Here is a 24,340-nt window from a genome sequence, read left to right as displayed (position 1 = left end):
TGAACCAACCAGAAAACAAGGGGTTCATCTGTGAGATATAAAGCCCAACTGGTAAAATAAACCAATAATGGGAAATCTCTAGTCCCTTAACCATCACAAGTTGGCAAAATTATTTTCCTTAAGCAATACAATAGGTGTAATAAACTTCCATGGTTTGCTGTGGTGTCTGAATGCAGCCATTAGGGGACAGCATTTTAAGATGAAAGGAGAACGAGGCATCAAAAGGAAATGGATTAGAGGAATAAAACTTCAACAAACAAGAAGGCTTACTGCTGACAAATATTATCTGTGGAATCAGTGATCAAAAAGTGAATTTTCTCTAAAACCATGTTGTGGTACACAGTGACAAGAATAGAAGGAGGAGTTCTGATAAATATTTTCCACAGCGATGCAGCTAAAACTAAGCTAATCCATGCAGGCAAAGCAGTACCTGTTCTAGGACAAAGGTTCAACGAAGAAACTGTTTGGGGGGGAAAGAAATCAAGAGTATCAACAAATGAAAAAAATGAAATGATGGCTTAGTCATTCTAAGCCATTCAGGTCAACTACTCCCACACTCTCCACCAGGCAGAGAATTAAAGTGGGTGATACAGTAGGCAGCCAGGTGCATTTTAATTCAACTTGCTAGCAAGTGCCATAAGGCTCTGAACCTTTGATTAAATAAACAAAGCAAAAACAAAACAAAAACCCTACACTGTTAAAATTGGATGGAGGGATCTTGAGAACATAACTAAACAAAATTTCAAAAACTAAAGAATAATCACAATAAGAACAGCTAGCCCAAGATACCACACAAAAGTCTATACTCATTTTAAAAAAAATGCAGAGATGCTAATGCAAGTATTGGAAAAGTTAATTCCAAAGGAACACAACATATTTCAGGGAGAAACTCTGGCAGCACATTATGAATATGAATTCGTAGAGGTATATTGTGTTAATTTCCATCTTAGGTAAGTATCTCAGATAGTTTATTTTTTATTTATAAACTTTTATAAACCTCAATCACAGAGGCAGCTCTAGGGAGTTTCCATATTTGGATTAAAAAGCCACAACATAATAATAAAAACGGGACATTGGGGAAGAACAAAGCAAAAATAACAGTCAAGGCAAAATACGCACACATGAAGACTTGGAGGTATAAAGAATCCCAAGGTACTGACTCACAGGCTTGCCTTCGGCTTTTACCCAGTTCTTGATGGGATTCAAAAATTAATGAGTGGGATACAAAGTAGTTGTTTTCATAAAATTTCATGTCAAAAAGATGTGTTTTCATCGCAGGATCTTTCTGTGAGAGTGATGCCCTTCTGCAAGTAGAATCTTTACTATGTTTATTCCACCCAATAGCTATACCCTAGTCAATAACAAACAGAAGGAACAATAACACCATACTTCAAAAGATACTTTAAGTGAGAAATATTTATAAATACAAAGCAGTTCTCCTCTGGTTTCAACAATGCTGAGATTTTAGGGTTATAGCCTTACTTACAAACCTGCTGTTATTTCAACATTGGGGTCTCTTGTAAGATATTCTATTACAGGCCCAGAAACATATCCAGATCCAAGTATCAAAACCTTTTTTTTCTTATCCATGGTCAGGGATTGCATATATTCCCTACAATATATACAATTAAAATGCATATCAGTAAAATAGGCATGAAAACGGTTAATGTGCTATAAATCAGCTTTGAAAACTTTAGATTACTAAAACTGTATTACTTCCTTCAGATCTCATTTAACTGCAGCCCATATGAAAATATTTTCAATATCACATTTCCATTTGATAATGAAAAATGATCAGCTTAACAGTGTCCAATATTATGCCTCCATCCCATACTGTCTCTAGCAATGGCTTTACACTTCCAAGAATACAGTGAAATCAATATATACTTCTTTTTTCTGCTGAAATCATAATATCAACACATATTATTAAATACAGCCCAAGAGATTATATCTAATACTCTACTGATCAGTGAGACTTGTTTAAATATTAAAAAGGCATAAGAGTCCTTTAACTAGCCAGTTGCAATCCATTCACAAAACTAGGAATGATGTAGTTCAAGACCTATAAACAGACAAAAGTTCAACAGGGTTTAATTCCATAATTTTAAAGCCCCAATGAAATCTTTGAATCCTTAATAAAGAGGATACAGTATGTAAGATTATTCCTGCCAATTACTGCATGTCCCAGTTAAAAGGACAATATCCTCACAGAGCAAGTATCTTGTTTCTATTCAGTATAAACCGTGCCATCTCTCTCCTCTTTTAAAGCAAAATTTCCTCTACCGACATCATTTTCCCTACTTACATTGAAGTTGAGAAGATCAATTAAAATGATAGACAACTGTATTGCAACACAGATAAGATTTCATGCAAGCCAAAACTTTGCAAAACGTTCCATCTTTCAGACATCCTTTTAACTATTCAGCAGTCATAATTAATCACAGTGATATGGGATAAAATCTCTTCAATTATCCCTCCCCAGTGTAACTGCACAGCAGTGATGGAGTTTGATTTTTATCTGCTATGTGCAAAAATGGATGACCTCCACCTCTTCCATATCCAGGTCAGGTTATAAAATTAGTATGGGTTTGCTTAACTGATTGTGCTCTAAACTGTAAAATCCTTTGTTTAAATAACAAAGCCTCCAAACATCAGCACAACTATCTGATGCTATAAGGGTTTTAAAAGAAGTTAAGAGTTTGACACAATGCAAAAACAAAAAATATGTTTAAGAAATGTGATACATTATTAGGAATGCTCCTTCGCATGCCCTTGTATCTCCAAACTTGTTTCTTGGTTCAGGCAACTGAAAGAGCTGCAAATGAGAAATGGTTGTGCTAAATAAAAGCTTAATAAATGCATTTAGAGGCAGCTAATTTAAATTAAGTGGTAGCTAGTGGCAGCACCTATCTGACCTTGGCTGATTTCAAAAAAGCTAAGCAAGACCAGACCTGGTTAACACTTGGATGGGAGACTACTAGGAAGTAGTAGGGCTATAAACTGGACCAAGAAGTCTAGAAAAAGATCTGGGAAGAATGCAGTGGCAAACCATTTTACATACATCTGCCAAGAAAATAACATGTATGTGTCAAGTCCAATTTGAGAGACTTTACTCTTTATTAACTTAAGCAGATGAAACACCATAAGGGTACAATAACTTGGCAAATAAAAGAGTTTTGACCTATGTCAGAGGGTGGGGAAATGGGATGGAACTTTCCAGACACTCATACACAGTTCTTCTCTGCTTTAGCTTAATAAACTATATATATATACAGTTCTATACAATTTCAACTGAGTTTTTATATTGCCTTATTTGTTTCACTCAATCACTCTCTTCCTCTCTCACTCATGCAGCTTCTTCCTGTGTTTTTACTTCTGGGCTTGCTTTTATCCTAGGGAGGAGAACAGGAAGAGGAGAAAAGTAGCTTCTTTTCTCCAGACCTTAGTCCAGCTGTCCTTGCTAACCTCTGATCTGTCCTTCCCAAAACACAGACCTTTCCACCAGCCAGTCGCTCAACAGATCACTCTTTCAGCTCCTGCTTGCCACTGCTGGGTCTCCAACTGCAGATTGCTCCTGCTTTGTACACATGGTATCACCAGTCCAAGCCATGCAAAAACAACTCCAGGAATGCTCAACACACTCCTCCTCCATCACTTAATGCTTCTGCCCATGTATATGTTCACAGCTACAAGGCAGGTGTTTTACCTAGGGATGAAACTTCTCAGTGTCTATGTGACATTGAGCCTGGGTTTTGTCCACAGAATAAAACCTTTAGCCTTGAGACCAATGCATCATCCAAAGTCCACCAGGGCAACTCATCTTGCCACAACCCAAAACTTACAAAGACTATAATGGCAGCATCAAGTGCATCTCCTGAGGCCCGGAGTGTACAACTAAAGCCCTAGGGCTGCACAGGATTGGCGGAAGACTTTTCAAAAGGCCTCCAAGTGGAGCGTAACCTTAAAAATGCTGCACAGCCCTGCTCTAGAAGCTCCTGTAATCAATGCAAGACCAGAGGCTATCTCCCCTTGTGCAATGTAGAAATCTGTCCCTGGGAGGAACACCCAGAGAAATGTTCTAACAGAAAATCTTAAACACATTGCCATAGAGAAACAGAACCATTTAAGTGATTAAAACAAGGCCTGAAAACCATCACTTGCAACCCCTAGAACCTTCTCTGTCCACAGTTGCTAAAATTGGGTGGCATGTTTTTTCTGTGAGATGGGAAGCACACAGGAATAAAGTCTAAGTCTTAAAAGAGGATTGACACACATTTTAAAACAAAGAAGATCCAAAATCCCTCCAAAAACCCAAGAGGGAAAAGATGAAAATGTCCAGCCACTTTGCATCATTACTTCTCCTACTGTGATCCTTGGTGTCTCACTAAAAGTGCAGGCTTTGAACTTCAAAGAATTTCCAACCTTTGCATTAAATGTAAGAACCAGCATCTTGGCTTCAGAAGCCAACAGGCAACCAGGGTAACTCTTTCAGAATTAATGTTATATAATTCCACTTTATTATACCAACTGAATTCTGCACTAAACTGAAATGCCTATGTCACCTTCAAATGAATCCTTCTATACAACACATTTCAGCATTTCAGCTGATCAGATCCAAATGTAATCTTTGGGCTTTTTTCAGAGAATCAGCAATATGGAATCATTAGTTCTGTTACTAGAAGGAATGGTCCATATTTGCTTCTTTTGTTTCTGCATGATCTTACATAGCCACAAGCTTGTAATTTCCATGTTAACTTCATCTCATAAAACAAAACATTCATGTTAGCACTCATACATAGATCCAATAATTTTACACTTGAGATGAATATATTTTGGACGGGAAAAAAAATTGTGTATTACCTGTTCTCCCTCAGTTTCTGGATATATTTATACTTATCAGTCAGTGAACCATTGGATGTAATCACTGCCTAGAAAAGTATATGAAAGACATCATTATTTTCCTTACAGCTGACCTTGGTATGCCAGATTTCTTTTTTAAAGTGTGTGGAAGAAAGACAATTGGTTTATAAGACTTACATCTCTAACTACAGGTGAATAATTCTGGCTTTCCAGGGGCTCTGAAGCATCAGAGAGGAGCTGTGGAGAGCAAGGTTTTCTGTCAGAGCATTTGCTTTCACATACACACACATCTTCAGATATGTAATTATCTTGGACAGGTAACAAAACCTTGGAAAACTTTCATTAAAAACATAGGAACTGTCAAGACAGAAACTCAAATGAAAACGTTGCTTGTGTGGTAGCCACGTTATTTTGAAGATGAGAAATTGTCAAGGACCTTAATTGGCAATTAAGTCTTTTCTAGGCTTAACTCCTCCACATTGTAGCTTAATATTAACACCACTGAGGTGAGAAGGATACAAGCACAACAGATTTTTATACCACAGACCATATTATAAATACACAAGTTTCTAAAAGGGAAATCAAGAACCAGGTCCAACTTTTTATCAGGAGGATGACTGGTTTGTGACATACTACAAAAGCTGGAAGGCAGGAAGTGTGAGTCAACAATAGAAGAATGACAAAATATAAACGAAAAAGCAAGTCTAGGACACATATCTTTTTGTACTTTCCCTGATAAAAACAGGCTTTATCCAGAAGACATGAAACAAAAGAACTGTAATTGTTAGAAATTAATCTAAAAAGCTATTCTTTCTGCTCTTCAGTAAGATTTGGAAAGGAAATAAATTTAACAGAGAGACATTTTCATATCACATCATCAAAAAAGAAATGATTCAGGAAGCTAAAAGCAACCAGGCTAATGACTGGATTTTATGGAGGCACTATCTAAAATAGGGATAGGCAACCTGATGCCTGTCAAATGTTTAGGATGTCAGCTCCAGCAGAATAACCAAGAAGAAGGGACTGTGAAAATTGCAATCTACTATATTTGAATAACTCCTTACAGCAAGGAATAACTTGCATTGGAAGTTCAATAAAATACTTTTCATGTGCTATGTAGGCACTTCAAGTCCATTTCTAACCAACAGAATAATTTAACCTTATTTGGGGTTATCCCAAATTCAGTCAGTGGTGTCTCCATTTTAAAAAGTGTTCAGGGTCCAAAATGATTAAAATGTGATCTTTAACATATATTTATCTTTAATAGCTATTTTTGAACCATCCTATCCTCAGAAAAGGCAATTGTGCCACTATTTATTTGGCCCATTGTCACACAGTTAGTGATCAAAGATATGGAACTGCAGCCTAGTATCTAGAAAACCACAGCTATAGTCACTTCCCTCCCAAGATACAACAAATGAACAAAATCTGGTTAACTATAGTTGCCAGAAGCATCCACAGGATTGGAGGCTTTCATCAAATGACAAAGGCTCTGTTGCACCATTTTGACATAAGTTCCACCACTTTCATACATGGCTGTGACATCACAGAGCATATACCAAAAGGGTGGAGCTTGTATAACAGCAGGGTGCTGCTTTCTTCATATGCTTTCTCCTGACCCCTTTTGTGGATGCTTCTGACAGTTGCCATTCCTGGAGGAAACACCCAGGAAGTTCAGTTACTGCATTTTGAGCAGATTTTATAAGGCAAAAACAAAAAACCAGAAAGGACTTTATGGGAGGGCTGCTGATAAGCAGCCAATGAGACATGGACCTCTGTGCCTATATTGTACTAAGGTTAGCTCTGACTATTTACACCAGTGTTTCTCAACCTTGGCAACTCTAAGATGTGTAGACTTTAACTCCCCATGCTGGCTGGGGAATTGTAGGAGTTGAAGTCCACACATCTTAGAGTTGCCAAGGTTGAGAAACACTGATTTATACTAATGTTTCAGCCCAGTCTGTAACTATCTAGCAGCTATAAACAAATAAACAAACAAAATGTTAATTTATTGGCAGGATACATAGATTTTAAAAGTTGTGTAGGCAATTCTGAGCAATCTGCCAAAAGTGGGCAACAAAACATTTCAGAAAACAAATCAGTCCACACAGTAAGAATACTGTGGAATCTGCCACTATTATTTCAAATTAGAGTTTAACTTTTTAAATAGTTGCTGCCTATATCTTCTATTTAATGACTTAACAGTACTATCCATGGATATACATTCTGGTGTTTACAGGATTGCAGCTCTATTCAATAATATATATTGTTGGGAAAACATACCATTGTCTCACATAAAAAGCCATTTTCAAAAAGTAAATGTTACTTGTTAAAATGAAACATTTAGCAGAAAGTAGCTAACATACAGTAATTGAAAACAGGGCACCACTCTACAAATTATAACTATATCAAACCAAGCACAGAGCAAAATTAGTGTAAAATTCCTAACAACTAGTTATGAGGAAGACTGGTTTAACACTATCACATTCTTACCACAAACATGCACAAGAGGTTTACTCCCATTAAGCTAATTTGTTTTGGTACTTCTGGTCTGCTAGCTGCACCACAGTGTGTGTGTAACAACCACTAATACTCCTATCAATCATTTATTCCTCTCCATTCCATTAAAACATCACTCTACATTCTTCATGACTTCAGAGTAAATTTTAGGACAATGATGGGGGGAGGGGGGCAAGAAAGTGGCTTGCTTCTCTATCTTTCATAGAAAAAAGGTGCAAAAGTTAGCAGTTGAAGTTTTTCAAAGCAAGGAAATAAACTTCAGGATACCTTGACAATCAGATATTATGTTGGGGTCAAAGGCATAGCTAAAGGGCAATTGAAAAATGGTCAAACCTCCTTCAAAACCTAATAGTTAAAAATGCAATAACCACCACCAAAAATCTCAACTGATGGGGCAATCTACAAATACTGTAAAAGAAAATAAACTCTGTTAAAGTTCATGATACATCTAATCCTATAACCTGCTCACCAGTTAAAGAGAATTATTACTTCACCTAACTCTACCCAAAATATATTTTCAGTGCAAATTAAAGTTGCATTAAGTTTTGTAATCTTCAGCTGTAAAAGTTTCAGTGTTGGAGGTTGGCAGGAAAAAACCCCTACTGTCTAGTTTTTCACTGATTTTATCATAACTGTTCACAGCCATCTTTTCCCCAATCTAGTGATGTCCATTTTGCACTTTAAATATCGTGAATGTAATGATGTCATGATACCACATAGCCATTCAGATATTATCAGTTGCAATTTTAAAAAACGCTTCACTAGCCACCTTTTGAAGAACTGCCCAGATTAGCACAGATGAAACACATCCAGAAAACAGCCATCATTATTTAAGCAGGAAAACAACTTTAATGAAACAGCTCCTATATGATATATATGTTCAATCATCTGCATTTTCTATCCCCAGAAGATGAGTCACTCTTGAGCAATGTGAGCAAGGGAAGAAAGAAAAGCTGTCCAACAATAACTGAAAAGACTAAACCTAAAAATTTAACAAAGATTAAAAAAAAGAGTTCCTAGAAATCATTTCAGGAAAGCCTGTTAAGTTTTACAGCAGATTTCTTTTATTTAGAATAGACCAGAAGAAGCATCCTACTTACCATTTCTTCAATATAGGGGAAGAGCATGTCTCCAAAACATTCTGTTGACTCTATAGGAAGCTGAGCTGGTAGGTTATCAATGGAACACATCAAAATCCCAGATCCCTCCACACTGGAAGAGAGAGACATATCATTCCACGTAATGAATAGCTACCACTTAGCATAAAAGGATGAAAGAATGGAGGTGGGGGGAGAGTGAAGAACTGTCTCCTAAGACTGAGGAGACCACCTGAGGACCATCAGATAGAGTCTAGGGAATGCTGGGGAGGGTGACTTATTTCCCAAATCTGGCTTGGATCTTAAAATAAGTTTGCTTAAGGAAGTATACAGAGTAAAAATTTCACATCGCCTCCAAACAGTCTCTTGTTAATTTTTTGCACACTGTTTAAAAAAACTCCTGACCTTCCAGAGTGGTTTGGGTGGGTGGGGGGGTCATTTATAAATGACTGCCAAGAAAGGGATGGGTAGACAGGAAACTTTTATTTACAGAAGTTCCTTAAACTAAATTATTTTGGAATTATGTGCTTGATTACATTCATCCTAGTTAAGTAAAGGATTCCAAAACCCCTATTAAAAAAAAACCCTTGAATCTTCAATTCAAAAGCAAGCCAGTACAAGTTTAAAAGACTTTCTTACCTGTCATGAATAATATGCTGGTCAGCATCATACATACAAAATGGACTATCAATTGTTGTACATTCTGTCATAAATTCTATAGATCCTTCAGTGTCTGCTGAGATGTCACATATTGCAACAAGTCTAGAAGAGTTGATTAAAACAAACAAAATAATAATCCATAAACAAAAGATGTCATCCCCAAAAATAACTGAATGAAATATGTCAATTAAGTATAGAATTAAGTGACAAACTTGCTATCTTCATGAATTGAGAACTGTAAATTTTTGAATACATGTAAGAACTTCTAACTATGTTCTACATTGAAGAGTGACCCAAGTTAGAAATAACCCTAGAGCTCCCTTTCTTTGTGTCTGTGTGTGTGTGTGTGTGTGTGTGTGTGTGTGTGTTCAACATTTATTTAGTGATGTTGATGTAACTACATTCATCTAGGCAAGATTTGTCATTAACCATAAAAAATAATAAAATTAGAAACATGACAATGTATTACCATTCACAGCGTACAATTTTATTAAAAGGGAATCAAAGCAGTGGGGAAGAATACAAACACAATGCTAGTCACAAAGGTGAAGTTTAGACAAAAACAGTACAAATATTTTGTCCTATTTATTTTGGTTATTTGTTTAAAATCAAGACTGCAGAAAATGGCATGCCTAAAATTAATAAAATAATAGTACACTAACCATACAGGTCATATAAGGTAGAGGTAGATAAGCTGTTGCCATCCAGATATTTTGGACACATTTTTACCAGCACCAACCACCATGGGTAATGACAAGAGACTGCATAAATCCAAACTATCTGAGAGTCACCAGGTTACCTACACCAGATATAAGACTGCAGTTGAATCGATAGGGATACCTAGAACTCAGTAGAGAAAGATGGATTATTATAGCAATAACAAAACAGTGCCAGGGTTGGCACCAACTTATCCAATCCTGTCTTCAGCACAGAATTATTCAATACAAATGTAATTCCAGGATCCTTTCCAGAAAACCCTGACAATTGGGATTAAACATATCCCTTTCTTGAGTTGATATATTCTAATCAAATTCAAATGGTTGGTCTATAAATCTTGACATCATCCGAGAACAGTTCTATGTGTAAGGGTTTTAAAATCTTCAGGGTGGCAAGAAAGGCCTCAATGTTATCTATCAGCAGGCAAAGATATTTTCATCCAAACTAATCTGCAGTTTTTAAACTGTCTTGCTTGCTGTAACAGGTTTTAAATGATAGTTGGCCTTTATTTCTTTGTTACTGGCATACCATTTAATGTTCTTATTATAATTTGGGCAAAGCTATTTTATTACTATTTGTCTTTAATGTGCAGTAAACCAGTAAATAAATAGATAAGTTAATTGTCACCTACCCTGTACTCTAATTGCCAGCCTGGCCAGCATGGCTAATAATGAATGATGAAGATAGTAGCTGAAGCCCATCTGGCAGGTGCCAAATTGTGGAAGGCTCTTCTGGGTATACTAGGGCCAGACCTTCTTTAAAAATTAGATTTCTGACATATAAGAAGGATGCAAAGCATGCTCCACTTCTCACAGATATCAAACCAAACCATTTGGCCATCTGTACCACAGTTAGGTACCATTGCAAGCAGTGATCAAAAAGTTAAATAGCAGAGGCCAAGCACGTCACACTGAATAGACAAGACAAGAAGCTCTCATGATAGGTGCAATTATATTTCCGGATTCTTATGCACTGCTAAGTGAAATGACATGAATTATTAGCAGTACAGGATATAAGATAAGTGCAGATGACCTTTGCAATTTTGGATGCTCTACTCTAAACTCTACAAAAAGAAGAAAAATTTATTCTTCCTCCACATTTTAAATAGAACACAGTACAAAGGAGGACCTTCTGCATCTTAAACAACTGTGTATAAAATAGAGTATACCTGCTAAAATTATTCTCCTACAAAACTGTTAAGAGCAGGGATGTGCAACAGGAGAGTCCAGTAACATAACATTTTATTTATCACTTAGAATGGACATATCTGAATATTCATACAAGTTTATATTATTATTAGAGTGTCCTAGCTTATTAGGAAATTTAAGAGATAACTTGATGGTTCTTCATATTTTTCTAGTGCAGTTAGCTGTCACCAGTGGAAATCTGACACTCAATCCAGCTAGTCCTTGGCAGCTTGGCCTAAGCAAAGCTGTGCAGTAGCACAGTCGCAAAAGGCAGTTATGGCCCATAAATTTAAATTGAATTCAATTCAACAGTTCCCACCAGTTCAGTCCAATTGAGAACCTATTCAGAGAGACACAACTTGGCAAAACAAGTTTTGCTTGGATTGAGAAATCAATTGTAAGAACTGGTCCTAAAGATCTGATCTAAAAGCAGGATGCATGCATTGGGGAAGAAGTTCAGTTCTTGATTTTTATATATTAGTTCATTCTGTCAGTCATGTTTTTATCATTAGAGAGAGTGATAAGATTAACATATATGCTGATTCAACTACTGACTATATGGAACTTACTACCATGCAGGCAACTATGTGACTGCGTCTGAAGGATCGGCTCCAGGTCTATTTCTCCATTCATGGAGGTAACTGGAATCTAGCAAAGGCTTCCCAATTGGAAAAGGGAATTAGGTAGCAGTTTTCTCCAATCTTTCCTTGGTACTGGAGGAAGGGGCTAAAAAAGCAATTTTTTTCCAACCATCATCTCTCCTGCATCCTATAGTACCTCCTCTCACGTTTTTTCAGAAGATCAGGGCATCTTCTGGAGTAATGTGTAAAGTGGCAGAAGGAAGGGGGGATTAAAGCGCACTGCCTTTCCAGCTTCTTCTTCTGGTACCAGTCAAGCTCCACAGACTTTAAGTCTGGCTCCAACCCCATCCATCCCATTGTGACACTGTGCTTGTTGTTTCCAGGCCATGTCCCAGTCAAAACATCTTACTTGTGTGGCAATTCAGGACAGCCTTCTGTAGCAGCAGGAGAAGGCTGGAGAGGAGTCAAAAGCTTTTGTGCATCCTGCCTGCTTAGCAAGCGTGGAGTATTCGCCTCCCAGTAGATTCCATTTATCACGCAAGTAGCATAGGGTGCAATCTGTAAATGAAACCATATTTTTCTTATCCCCTATGATGTCAATAACATGAGTCAAATTAATTACCTGAAATGGCTGTCTCCAATCAACTGAATGCCTCACATTTATTTTGACATCAAAAGCATCTAGATGTGGGTGCAGAACAGGCCGCCTGATAACAGATGGTCAAGATGGTCCTCCTTTTACAATGCTGAATGCTTGGGGAGAGATCATGCCACTATGATTCCCACCTCCAGAAAAAAATTATATTTTCTCTGTCCCACCAAACAGGAGCCTTATGTGTACTTGATTTGGTGGTAATTGGGGGAGAATTTTAGTGACCGCAACCTGGTTACTTCTGAAGCTGACACTTTTAAGCTTTGAGGACCACATGCAAAGTATGGGCTTTCCCTAAGTGGAGCTAGATAATCAGCAGCTTGAAGAACCAAAAAGAAAAAAAATGTTGTGCACATAGGATACATTGCCAAGAACTGCTAGCATTAGCATGCATTTCAGACAAGTGTTTGATAACTAGACAGCAAATGCTCACAATATATGGTGCATTTCAAAGAACAAGAAGCTCCTAAACTGGAAAAATTAGAGATCATACTTACATCTGTGTTAAACCGTGATGTATAGAGTTCTGGATGCTTGTCATATTCAACTGGATCATATACCCCATCACTTTTCCTTATAAGATGCTGGTGTCGACTTAGTACTGTTCCGTATACTTTTCTAAGGTCTGTGAGGCAATACTCAATAAATCAGAGAGCAATAATAGATACTGCAAATTTCTAGTGAACATATAATTGATTTAGCAATACCTCCAGTTCTAGAGACCTCCTTCAATTCGTGGGGCTCCACAAACTCACAAGGCAGAGCGTTAAACATTTCCTGGGCACCCTGCAGATAAAGGTATGACCAGGACTTTAGAAATAATGCAAAGCAACAGGGAATAATACTTATATTAAGGACCTTTGTGTACTGTACTTTATAGAGCCAGTATGGTGGATAATGATGTGATACTCAGATTGGCCAAAGGGAAATGGAATTCAGTTCCTACATGACTTTAGATCACCATTCCCTCCCTCATAATCCTTGCCCCCATTTCTTGCTCCCTGTAGGCCCTACTACTGAGGTCAAAAGGTCATGTAAGGTAGAGAGTGCAGAGAGGAACACCAAGCCACAAGTGGGAGTTTGTTTCTCCATGCTGCTTCAAACTCTGACTCTCAGGGTCAAAACATCTGCTTTCCATGCAAAAGGTCCCTGGTTCAGCCCTAGCATTCCTATCGGGAGGTCTGAGAAAGCCTCTAAAATCCTGGTGATTCTGCCAATGAGGATAGACAATACTGACCCAGATGCCCCCAGAGCTGATAAAGGCAGGGTGGGTAACATTTTGCACCCAGAAAGGAGCTGCCTTTTCTTTCTTTTTTTTTTAATCCTGTTGCCTTCCAATGACTTCTGGGATATAGTCAGCTTCATTGCGACTAAACATTTTTAGCCCATTTTCATTTACCTTAGTAAAAAGGAGGTAGGTAAGGAGAAAAACATGTGTGTAGAGTCTTATGGCAGCTTAATACAGCTATTTTGCCCTTACTTTCTTTTTACAAATCATTAAAAAAACATGCTGGCTAAAACTAACTTTAAAAATTAAATTTAATATTGGATTCAGATCCTACCTTTCTGACTATTTCAACAGTTTTCAAACTTTTTCAAGCCATAGAAGCTGTGAGTTTGTTAGTTTTAAAAAAATCTGGAACCCTTAATCAAGAAGCAAGCTCTAGTAATAGAAAATTGGCTTTGTTTGACAGAGAGAGAGAGAGAGAGAGAGAGAGAGAGAGAGAGAGAGATTTTGCACTTAGTCTTTCGCATTACTCCATCAAGTTCTCATGAACTGTGGTTTCACAGAAAACAGAGTGAAAACCTCAGGTGTATTTGACAATCAAGACAGCTTACAACAGTAAGAGAGATTTAGTGCCAAGAGAGATGTTCCTGGGGCCAAAAAAAAAAAAGGGTAGGAACAAGGCATCACATGAGGACCATGAGTTTCCCACTCTGATATAAGGCCAGTGCCAGTGTTCTACCTGCCACCTGGAGTAATCACATTATTGGAATTCTTATAAGGTGGATAGGTATGTACGTACTTCCAAAACTACATAATAGCCTGAGTTAGATACAGAGAATTAATAGCTTATGGTTTCAGTGAGAAAATGTATTGATGTGGCATATTTCAAGTGTGTCTTACCTTAGAGACATTACCAGTACCTGTAAACACAAATGTGAGGGGCCCAATAGATTTTGGCATCAAGCCTAGGGAAATTTCATAGCCAGCATCCCGAACTGCTTGAACAGCCTGGCTGCTATTTCTATAATTATGAGCCATACCAATATGCTGAAACAAAAAGATAGGACACTGTTGTCAGTAGCACTTTCAGAAAGGTTAATAAAATGCCTATAATCCAACATTTGGCCGGCAATTGGGTACATGGCCTTACCATGAATGGAGTATGATGTCCCAAAGCAAGAAAACGTAATCCCATTCCATGTAAAATATTGATCATACCTGGATTAGAATTGCAATATATAGAGAGAGAGAGTTATTAATCATATGATGCAATCATATTGCCAAAACAAGTAACTAAATTGAAGCACAGAATGGAATTGCAATAGCTTATGTATCAAAATTAGAACTCTGTACAAAATCCTTTCCAACACAGGTCAGTCCAGAAGTTTAGAACTACAAGTCCCTTCAGACCTTTATCAAGTAAATTATTAGGAATGAAGGGAGCTGTAGCCTGGTGTTTGAAGGATTCCCATTTGAGAAAGTTGTTATCTGTTCTTATCTAGAAATGAGCCGGGCTGAGATCCTACATGCAAATGCAATCTCCAATTCAAATAAATACTGGAGAAGATAATCTATTCCTTATCCCACTGACTAGATAATGTCGATCATCCACCTCTGCATTGTGGGGTTTTTTTGGGGGGGGGGTTTGTTTTAATGGGAAGAGGCTGGATGAGTAGCTACCGGACAGACCACTATCCCCCAAAATGAAACTGAGTTATACAAATAGCCTGACTTGTGATAAGGTAGAATCTGACAGCCTAAGAGTGACATTCCATTGCACAAACTTAAGATGTTCTAAATGAATGAGCTACAACTGAGCAAAACAGAAGTATCACTTTATCTACACTACCACTTCATAGATACTCCAAATATTCTTCTTGAAAAATAGTAAGTGCACAATATTAATATTCACTCCAGATACCTGCAACTCCAGCCCACTTTCCAAAGGCTACAACTCGCACTCCTCTGTGATCCACCATTTTCTCATAATCTATCAATCGAATATTCTGAAAACATAAAGCAGAGAGTGTGTGTCATATACTCCATACCGAAAGTTCCTTTTCACAGCATTCTCCACCGTCCAAATATATACATTCAACGTAAGTGAATACTGATTCAGTTTTTATTTCAATTTTTGGGCACCTTGCAAATTCTGTGCATATATCACTGGAATAAATGGGTTTGAAGCAAGTGCCAAAGATTAAGTGCTCCAGCCAGTCTTAGTACCTTTCATCTCAGAAGCGGTAGCACAAGAGAAATGTGTCTTTATAAATTCTTTGTTTTGCCCCCAATCTGAATACAGTTCAAAATATTATGCATGCTTTAAAAAACCATTAATCTGAACTAAAAATCAGCTTTGTCCAAAGAGGGTATTTCTTAGTATTGGTGACCATTTTCTTTCAGTGCAACCTTGATTTTCTAACTTGCATTTGACTTATCTTATCCCTCTCTTCCTCAACTTGAATTTCTCCATATAATCTGAAATACAATTTCTATCAATCCCAATCCTTTGCCAAACTTAATACAGGTAGTCCTCGGTTAATGACCACAATAGGGACTGGAGAATTCATCATTAAGTGGGGTAGTCGTTAAGTGAGGCATCACGTGGCCACACGGTTTTATGACATTTTTGTCATGGTCGTTAAGCAAATCACCACAGCCACAGTGTATCATGTGGTTCCTTGCAGTGAGACTTTTATATGTGCATGTGGCAAGACTTTTATATGCGCAAAAATGGGAGGACTTACAAATACCTACAGCTGAAGAATGGATATTGAAATTAATGGAATTGGTGGAGATGGCGAAACTGACTACTTATGTATTATTGAACTAGATTGATTTTAGGAATTTTCTTGAATATTAGATTAAAAACTATTTTTATTATGTAAACTTTTAGATATTAGAGTAAGAGGTGAATATATTTTACATTTATGCAAATGTAACATTATGCAAATGTACAGGTATCCTTGTACCAAGGAAACTTGGAAGCTACTCTTTCTTTTCTATGCCTTTTTTTTTCTTTTTCTTGATTTTTCTGTATTTTAACTTTTTTTGAAAACATAATAAAATTTATATTTTTTAAAAAAAGTGTATCATGTGGTTCTCCATTGATTTTGCTTGCTGGAAGCCAGCTGGAAAGGTCACAAATGGCGATCATGTGACCCCAGGATGTTGCAACTGTGGTTGCCAAGCACCCAGATCATGATCATGTAACCCCAGGGACGCTGCGACAGTTAAGTGCAAGGACTGGCCATAAGTAGCTTTTTTTAGTGCAATTGTAACTTCAAACGGTCATTAAATGAATGGTCGTTAAGCAAAGACTACCTGTAATTAATCATTTACTGTGTGAAACGTGTGGAGACCCAGGAGAAAACCTGTTTTACATCACTCCTATTTAGCATTTAAAGGACATCCAGTCATTTAGTGACATCACTGGAAAGGGTACAAACCAAAATGTTCCAACCCATTTTGGGGGGAAGAGACAGAAGGATATGGACAGGAACAGAAGGCAAATCCAATTAAAGCTAAACACCTTTTAATCCCAATGTGTAGGTAAATCAAGTGTCTGGTGCGTGTCTACTCAGATGTAAGCTACACTGAGGGCAATATTGCCTACTTAGATTAATGTAGCCTGAAAATGCATAACAGCAGATTCAGAGTGTGTGTATTTTTCTCCTTCTTTTTGCCTTTAAAACTCCTAACACACATTATAGATATTTGTCATATTATGGAAAGCTAACTGCATGCTTTACAAGTATTCTCACACTGCTTCCTTTGCATTTCATAATGGTATTATCATAACAATAGTTCTCAGTAATTGCAATATTACCTTGCTTAGGATCTCATCCAGCAAGGACATATTTGCCTCTTGAGCTTTGATAGTATGGGAGAAGAATGCATAGTTCTTGTTGGGAATTAGCTTATCTTCTGGAGGCCTCTTCACACCCACAATAAGGCAAGCCTGGGAAATATCTTCTTGTATAATGCCTCCAGCTTTAATATAGTCCTGCCAATGGATCATTAAAAGGTTACTGACACAGACAAGATGAACAAAAGCAGAAAACTCTTGAGATACAATTTCTAGATGCTATTCTGAATGAGTATAATTTATATCTATACTGGCCATGGGAGATGTCCAGCTCTTCAGATTTGATTTTGAAGAGGTGTTTTAGAACACATGCAAGTGCGAGCAGAGTGCCTGTCTCCCACTCATTAAAGCAGCCACATCTGTTTACAGGATCACATAGCTACAGCAGAAGCCTCCCCATGGACTGCTTATGCAGTCCTGCAGAAAAATATTTTTGATTTTCAGTTAGAGCCACACTCATCTGCCCAGAGCAGAACTGCAGTATAATTATTTTCACATTAAAAGAGGCTAGAAGCTTCTGAACAACAGATTCCTCGATGTGAACTTCATCCTTCTTCACCTCTGCTGCTCTTGCCTATCTCTGATGCCTCTCATCATTCTTTTAGCACATTTCTTCTTTTGATTTTTGCTTTTGATGTAAGCCTGGTTGATTCTACTGACTTCTTAGGTGTCTTTTTCCAAAGTCTCTGCCTATTCTGTCTCTCTTTTCCTGAAAGCCTCCAGCTGCCTTACCCCTGTGTAAGGGCATTTCAGCCAATCCATGCCAGAATTTCATTAGCCTTCCACAAAAGTTCTCTATATAGTATAAGTAGCTTTCTTGTCCATTCAATTTGCCTGTGCATTACATGAAGTTTTCTTTCTTTCTATTCAGAAGAACAAAACAGAATAGTACCCCCCCCCCAAACATACCTTTTCATGAATGGCTCTGCGATTAGATGGTTGCACCAGAACTTTGTACCCCAAGTTGGTCAACATCTTGACATGGCGTGGTGCTAGAGGGGCTCTTCTTTCCCAGGCATTAACATCCTCCCTCCTGATTGCCAGGACAGACTTATGATAATGCTGCCATCTTGAAAGGTGTCTCTCAAACTGACCCCCCGTGTGTTTGAATGCTTGCAGCATGATTGAAAACCTGACCACAGCAAAGATGCAGTAACAAACAAATACAGCATGAAAATACTTCTGAAGCAGCCTTTTAGTGTAACAAGAGAAAAAGAAGTCTCTTGACTCCTTAGAAATCTGCTGTAAAATTTAGGCAGCAGGCAGCAAATAAGCCATAATTGCACATTGCCATTATTATTACTACTACTACTATTACCATGCTAATAGTCAAGCACTCTCAGCCCATTAGTACTGTTCAAATGGACCTTCTTTACTAAACAAGAACATAATGGAACCTTGCAGGTAACATATTAAAAAAAAATAGCAATGCCTTAAATATATACATGTAATTGCAGAATTCCAAAAAGCAAAGGCTCTCCAAGAAGAACTCAATAAACTGATTTAAACCAACCAATCCTAACCTTCCCGAGAAACTCTGGAATTCACATTGTTCCTGAATAAAAGTTTCTACCAGCCACATTGGTCAGTCATAACAATCCACAATTCCAATTCTTGCTATACTTTGGACCACAATCCATTTTTTTTTTTTTTTTTTTTGGTGCCTTCAAGTCAGTTTTTTTTTTTTACTCCTAGTGACTATCTGGACTAGCCTCTGCTGTTTTCTTGGGAAGATTTTTCAGAAGTGGTTTGCCATTGCCTCTTTCCTAGGGCTGAGAAAGATTGACTGGCCCAAGGTCACCCAGCTGGTTTTGTGCTTAAGGTGGGACTAGAACTCACCATCTCCTGGTTTCCAGTCTGGCGCCTTAACCATCACACCAGACTGGTACAAACACCAAACAATCCAACTTTACATTTCTTTTAAATATTTATATTATCCTTTCAGAAATAATAGCATTTAACATAAAATACTATTCTCAATGAAATAATATACAATACAAATACAAATACTTTAATGACCAAGTATAAAATATACACAAGGAATTTGTCTTCGGTGACGAACAGCAAGATCAACAGTGCGTTTGGATAGCAACAAAAAATTAATAAACAGTAACAATAACACTGTCCAATAAAATAACTTTTCCAAATATTTTTCCCAAATATATTTCAATATATATTTATAAGGAAAAAGAATCAGACCTCACCTAACATTTTTTTAAAGGCCTGGGTGAAACAGCAAGTCCAATGGCTTAGTTTATTGGAAAGATACACAAACTGGAACCCAGTGAAACTCCCCAGGGTAGGAATGTTTCTAAATTCCATCATAGAATGTTCTCCACACCTGTTATTTGCATTGTGTTTGACATCAGAAGTGCCTGGAGAAGACCACTATGTTCATAAGTAGGTTCACAAGAAAAAAGGTGGCATTTCTGGTATCCGGGTCTAATCTCGCTACCTGAAGTCACTCTGGGCTTTACAGCAATAACCAGAACTTTCAACTGTGCTCAGAAAAACATAGGTCAGCTTCTGAACCAGTATGATAAAATCAAGTTCCAGTTAATATCCTAGCCATAGTACTCTGCAATTTTTGGAACAGTTCTTTAAAGTTAGCCTCCTACAAAATGCATCTTAACATTATTTTTTCAAAAGTTGCTAAATAATCCTGGCTAAAGTTTAACCAGGAAGGATTGCAGCTGACTCCCAAATTTAGCTAGTGAAACTGGTTTCACTGAAGGATCCCCAGAAGGAAAGCAGTATCAATTAGCACTCTAGCAACTCAAGATCCTATATCCTTCATGATAATTAAAGATTTATCTTAAATTGTTAGCAGCCCAACATTAGGTCATACCCCTTGGATGCAATGTCTTCAACAAACCAGGAAGATGATAATCCTTTACACTGTTCCCTCACCAACAAAAGGGAAGACCGTCCTATGAAATCACTATATTTTTGACAGAATATAGCTTTCTGCACATTTGTCCATTCAGCATTGCAGGCATCACGGCTTTTTAAATAGCTTTTTTAATTCCTTTACCAATACAGATTTTGACTGAATAAGTGATTGTGAACATAAATGTGCCCAAAAAAGAAATCTATGTAAAACAAATCAGAAACGCTTAGGAGATGCTTTAGTGGGCAAAAGCAGAACTAGAGTTAGCATATATTAATTCCACACATTGAGTTCATCTGAAAAATAGACACGATAATAAGTTGTGAAAATGGGGTTTCAGGAATTTATGTCAAATTGCACATTGATTTATGCAGGGGTGGAGTTGATATGATGGTTTCTAAATGTATTCCGACTACAATTTCCAAAATTCTTAGTCTGTGCTGTGCTCTGCCCAAGTACAGAGATCCGTTTTTCAAACACCTGAAACTTTGTGAAACAGAAGGTGGCAAAGGCCTGTTCTCTGCTACTCTAGGGGAAAAGATATAATCTACAGAACAATAGGTTTTTGTTGATTAGATGTAACCTCTAATGAAACCAAGAGAAAGAACAAGGATGAGTGAAAAAACAGTTTTACTTCTTGCTCTTGAGAGTTTTCAGCCCCACTGCCCCCAATTTCAACCACCCCCTACACTGAGCAAGGAGTTATATTCAGTGATTTACAAGACCACTGCAACTTTGAGATTTATACATGTGCTCGCATGCATGCGTATAGTAACATGAAGTCTTAGCCTTAATGTAACATTCCACAAATAAATTTGTAATGGTTTGCAGCTGATTTTAAATATTGTAGCAAAGATACTCCTACTGTACTTCCATCCCAATATTGTTTCAGTTTAGTTGTCACTTTTAGAACCAATATACAGTTATATAACAACTTAACTATTACAGTTACCAAAATGAGTAACATGGAATAAGAAGACACATATACTTGTGGATTGTTAACTGGCTAAAATATAGGAAAGTGAGAATAAATGGATACTATTCATGTTTGAAAAATATGCAAACAGAGATTCTCTTGGAGGAGCAGTGAGTTGGCCAAATTTACTAATATTTGCAAGTTGTTAATTATACTAAAAGCAAAAACAGATTATAATGAGCTCCAAAAGGTTCAGTCCAAATTGATTATCAAAATAGCAAATGAATTAAATGGAAGCAAGTGTGAAGTCATACTCATTCACATTTTAAAAAAAAATCTAAAGTTTAGATACACATTAATAAGATCTAAGCAGACACTGGTGGATTAGAAGAGCTATTTTGGAGTTATAATGGGTAGCTTAAAGAAAATATCAACCCAGTGTATGGCTGCTGAAAGGGAATCATTCAGAAGGGAACTGAGAATAAAAGAGGCAATACAGGAATGTCCTTATGTGACTCTATGATGACTTCACATGTTTATCGTTGTGATCTCCACATCTGAAAAAGGATATTCTAGTGCAGCAGTTCTCAAAGTGTGGTCTGGGGGACTCCTGGGGTCCCCTACAAGGAAAGCCTACCCCTTTGGGGGCTTTTTAGCTTGCAGCAAAACCAGAGAAGAAGAAACATAAGGATTTATAAAATCATCACGGTATGAGAAATGCAGACAGAAAGAAGTTTTTCTCCCTTTCTCCCAATGTCCAAAGAAATTAAATATGGGAAATTCAGGATGGAATCATTTGGCGAGCTGTATAATATTCTGTAAAATACATAAATATACTTATGAATGGGTTTATTGATGTAACACCATCAGATATGCTGATGGCCACCAATTAAGTTGTCTTTTAAAAGGGTCTAGGAAAATTCATACAGCATCAATCTACTAAGGACAATTCGTCTTGGGTTATTTATTTTTCTATACTGCCTCTCATGGAAGTGAACAAATACTAGAATACTCTGAATTTAAAAGACCAACATAATAAAATTAAAGTCAATAATACAATTACAGCTAATATAAATAGGCATTCAACACACTTATTTACTGTCTTTGAGATCACAGGCAGCATATATTGAATAATAACTGCTAAGAAATGGCAACGGAAAATCACTGTCTTCTCACTGTTTCTGAGCTGAGCTACTGGCCTGATCTTTACACTCTGGAAACAGGAAATTATTATCTGATGCAGAAGCAATCCAAGAAAAGTTGCAAAAGTAGTATTTAATAACATAGCCAAACTTTTAATCTAAGCAAGAACAAGAAAACATGACTAATCTGGAAGCCAATTCACACTGTATAATGTTGGATGGGGGTGGGGGGGGATGACTTCAAAACTTTGTACTCTTTTAAACAATTAATCCTGTTAAAAGAGATCTGTGTGTGAATGTGCACCTTCAAGTTATTCTGGACTCCTGGTGCCTACATGGATAAATCCATGCAATTTCTTTGGCAGCAGCTTCAGAAGTGGTTTGCCACTGCCTTCTTCCTCCCAAAGCTGAGAGGAGGGAGTGGCCCAAAGTCACCCAGCTGACTTTGTGCCTAAGGCAGGACTAGAACTCAGTCTCCTGGTTTCTACCCCAATGCCTGGATCCCCTACTTCAAACTGCCTCTCAAAAGAGATTACTATGCCATATTAAAACAAACATGAAGATACAGGTTGCATTTGGAAGTCTCTAAATCAATTGCAAAAGCTTCAACTGTCCCAAGACAACTGGAACATTCAGTACTTCAGCACTCCATGAGTTTCTTTAGCAAGACTGATCTAGAAGCCCAGAACTTCTTAAACTTTCTATTTCGCTGTACAGTCCGGGGGTTAAAAAAACTTGAGAGACGCCAGCTTTCTCTCACTTTCTCCCCGTCCTCTATTTCTAGCTCTGAACGCCTGAGGAATGTTTTATGGTGCGAGAAACGAAACGTTTTTATTTTGCTCCTCTGGGGCATATCCAGTATTTTTCCACCAGGCTTCGCGTAAGGAATAACCCCCAATGTGGGAGACTCTACATGTACTGGAACCATAATTCCCGAATGCCGGTTGGCAATGTACCCAAAAGATTTGGAGGCGCTCCATTTGGAACAGGCAAGCGAACTCTATTCCCAACCCCACCGGTTAAAGGGAAATGGGAAAGAGAGAAGGAAGGAGCTAATGGGCTACCAAGCTCCCATGATATGCCAGGAACAGTAACAACGACAAGTTCAGACGAGACGCAGGTTGAGACTAGAAACCGGAGGAGGAGGAGGACTCGCTGCCACCTCCCACCTGGCAAGCCGCTCCCACTGCTCATGCGCTCCCCGCGAGGCCTACTGCAGGGGGACTCAGGACCGGGCGGACGAGCGGGTTCTGCAAAAGCAGCAGCATGTGCGCGCCGGGACTTGGGAGACTCCTAGGCCCGACTCGCCCAACCCATCCTCTGGCACTCAGGAGTGGCGAGGCGCCGTTTCCCCCGTCCAGCCGGCGCGGAATCGCTTACCTTAATGGCAGAGCTCTCTTCCAGAGAGAGGTCGACTTACGCCACGGCGAGCAGCCGCCAGACCCCGTCCAGCAACGCTATTTACAGAACGGGGGCGGCGGGGACAGCGAACGAGCGAACGCGCGAGAGATGCCTCCCTCCCCGGCAGCCAATCCCGCGCCGCTTCATGGGTACAAGCCTTCCCCTTCCGTCAGGCGCGGCGGCCCGGCTGAGCCTTCGCTTCCCCTTTGCCCCGCGCGCACGCCGCCTTGAGTGCCCTGCGCATCCCCCGGGGCGTCGCGGTGCTTCATCCAGAGAAGTTGCAAGCCCAGAAGGCAGCCTAGGGGCCCCTTAAACTTTTCCGGGCTATTGCGCATGGCTGGGCCATCGTCTGTTGCATTAAAAGAAGAAGAAAAAAGGGAGGGTGGGACCGCGCGCGCACATCTGGATTTTAGTTTCAAAAATAGGTGATTTCTCCATCCTCGCAAACTGGGAGACTTCTGGGCGCAGCGCCAGCCAACTCACCTGATAGGATTCAGTTTGCGTATCTGCGGTCTGTTTCCCGTTAGAGGCCTTTAACCCCACTGATGACTGAAGTCCTTTCCCACAGCCTTGGGACAGCACAAAACTATCCTGGCAAGAAATCCGTGACCAGGGCCGAGC

The 24,340-nt window shown here is 38.5% G+C and overlaps 1 protein-coding gene across 2 annotated transcripts in view; it reads right to left on the bottom strand.

Moving 5' to 3' along the window:
* AASS (aminoadipate-semialdehyde synthase) overlaps positions 1–24,034 on the bottom strand; it is a 53,480-nt gene extending 29,446 nt beyond the window's left edge. The window contains exons 1-15 of one of the 2 annotated variants that reach the window (XM_088141683.1): positions 23,699–24,034; positions 18,280–18,502; positions 17,332–17,508; positions 15,424–15,508; positions 14,653–14,720; positions 14,403–14,549; positions 12,982–13,060; positions 12,772–12,899; positions 12,032–12,180; positions 9,117–9,239; positions 8,481–8,592; positions 5,038–5,097; positions 4,861–4,928; positions 1,491–1,612; positions 431–460 (exon numbers count right to left, since the gene is read on the bottom strand). In XM_088141683.1, the coding sequence (XP_087997809.1) occupies positions 431–460; positions 1,491–1,612; positions 4,861–4,928; positions 5,038–5,097; positions 8,481–8,592; positions 9,117–9,239; positions 12,032–12,180; positions 12,772–12,899; positions 12,982–13,060; positions 14,403–14,549; positions 14,653–14,720; positions 15,424–15,508; positions 17,332–17,508; positions 18,280–18,492 (1,561 nt within the window). In that variant the 5' untranslated portion in view covers positions 18,493–18,502; positions 23,699–24,034. The remainder of the gene's footprint in view (positions 1–430; positions 461–1,490; positions 1,613–4,860; positions 4,929–5,037; positions 5,098–8,480; positions 8,593–9,116; positions 9,240–12,031; positions 12,181–12,771; positions 12,900–12,981; positions 13,061–14,402; positions 14,550–14,652; positions 14,721–15,423; positions 15,509–17,331; positions 17,509–18,279; positions 18,503–23,698) is intronic. The other variant, XM_088141684.1, reaches the window with a different exon arrangement.
* Positions 24,035–24,340: the final 306 nt, after the last annotated feature.

Source organism: Python bivittatus, unplaced genomic scaffold (assembly GCF_059951505.1).
Source record: "Python bivittatus isolate LINGU-HERP-01145 unplaced genomic scaffold, Pbiv_v1 ctg000330_np1212, whole genome shotgun sequence".
In the NCBI taxonomy this organism is placed as follows: Eukaryota; Metazoa; Chordata; class Lepidosauria; order Squamata; family Pythonidae; genus Python; species Python bivittatus.
Note: the sequence above shows the minus strand (reverse complement) of the source record. Positions and strands in the feature narration are given on the sequence as shown.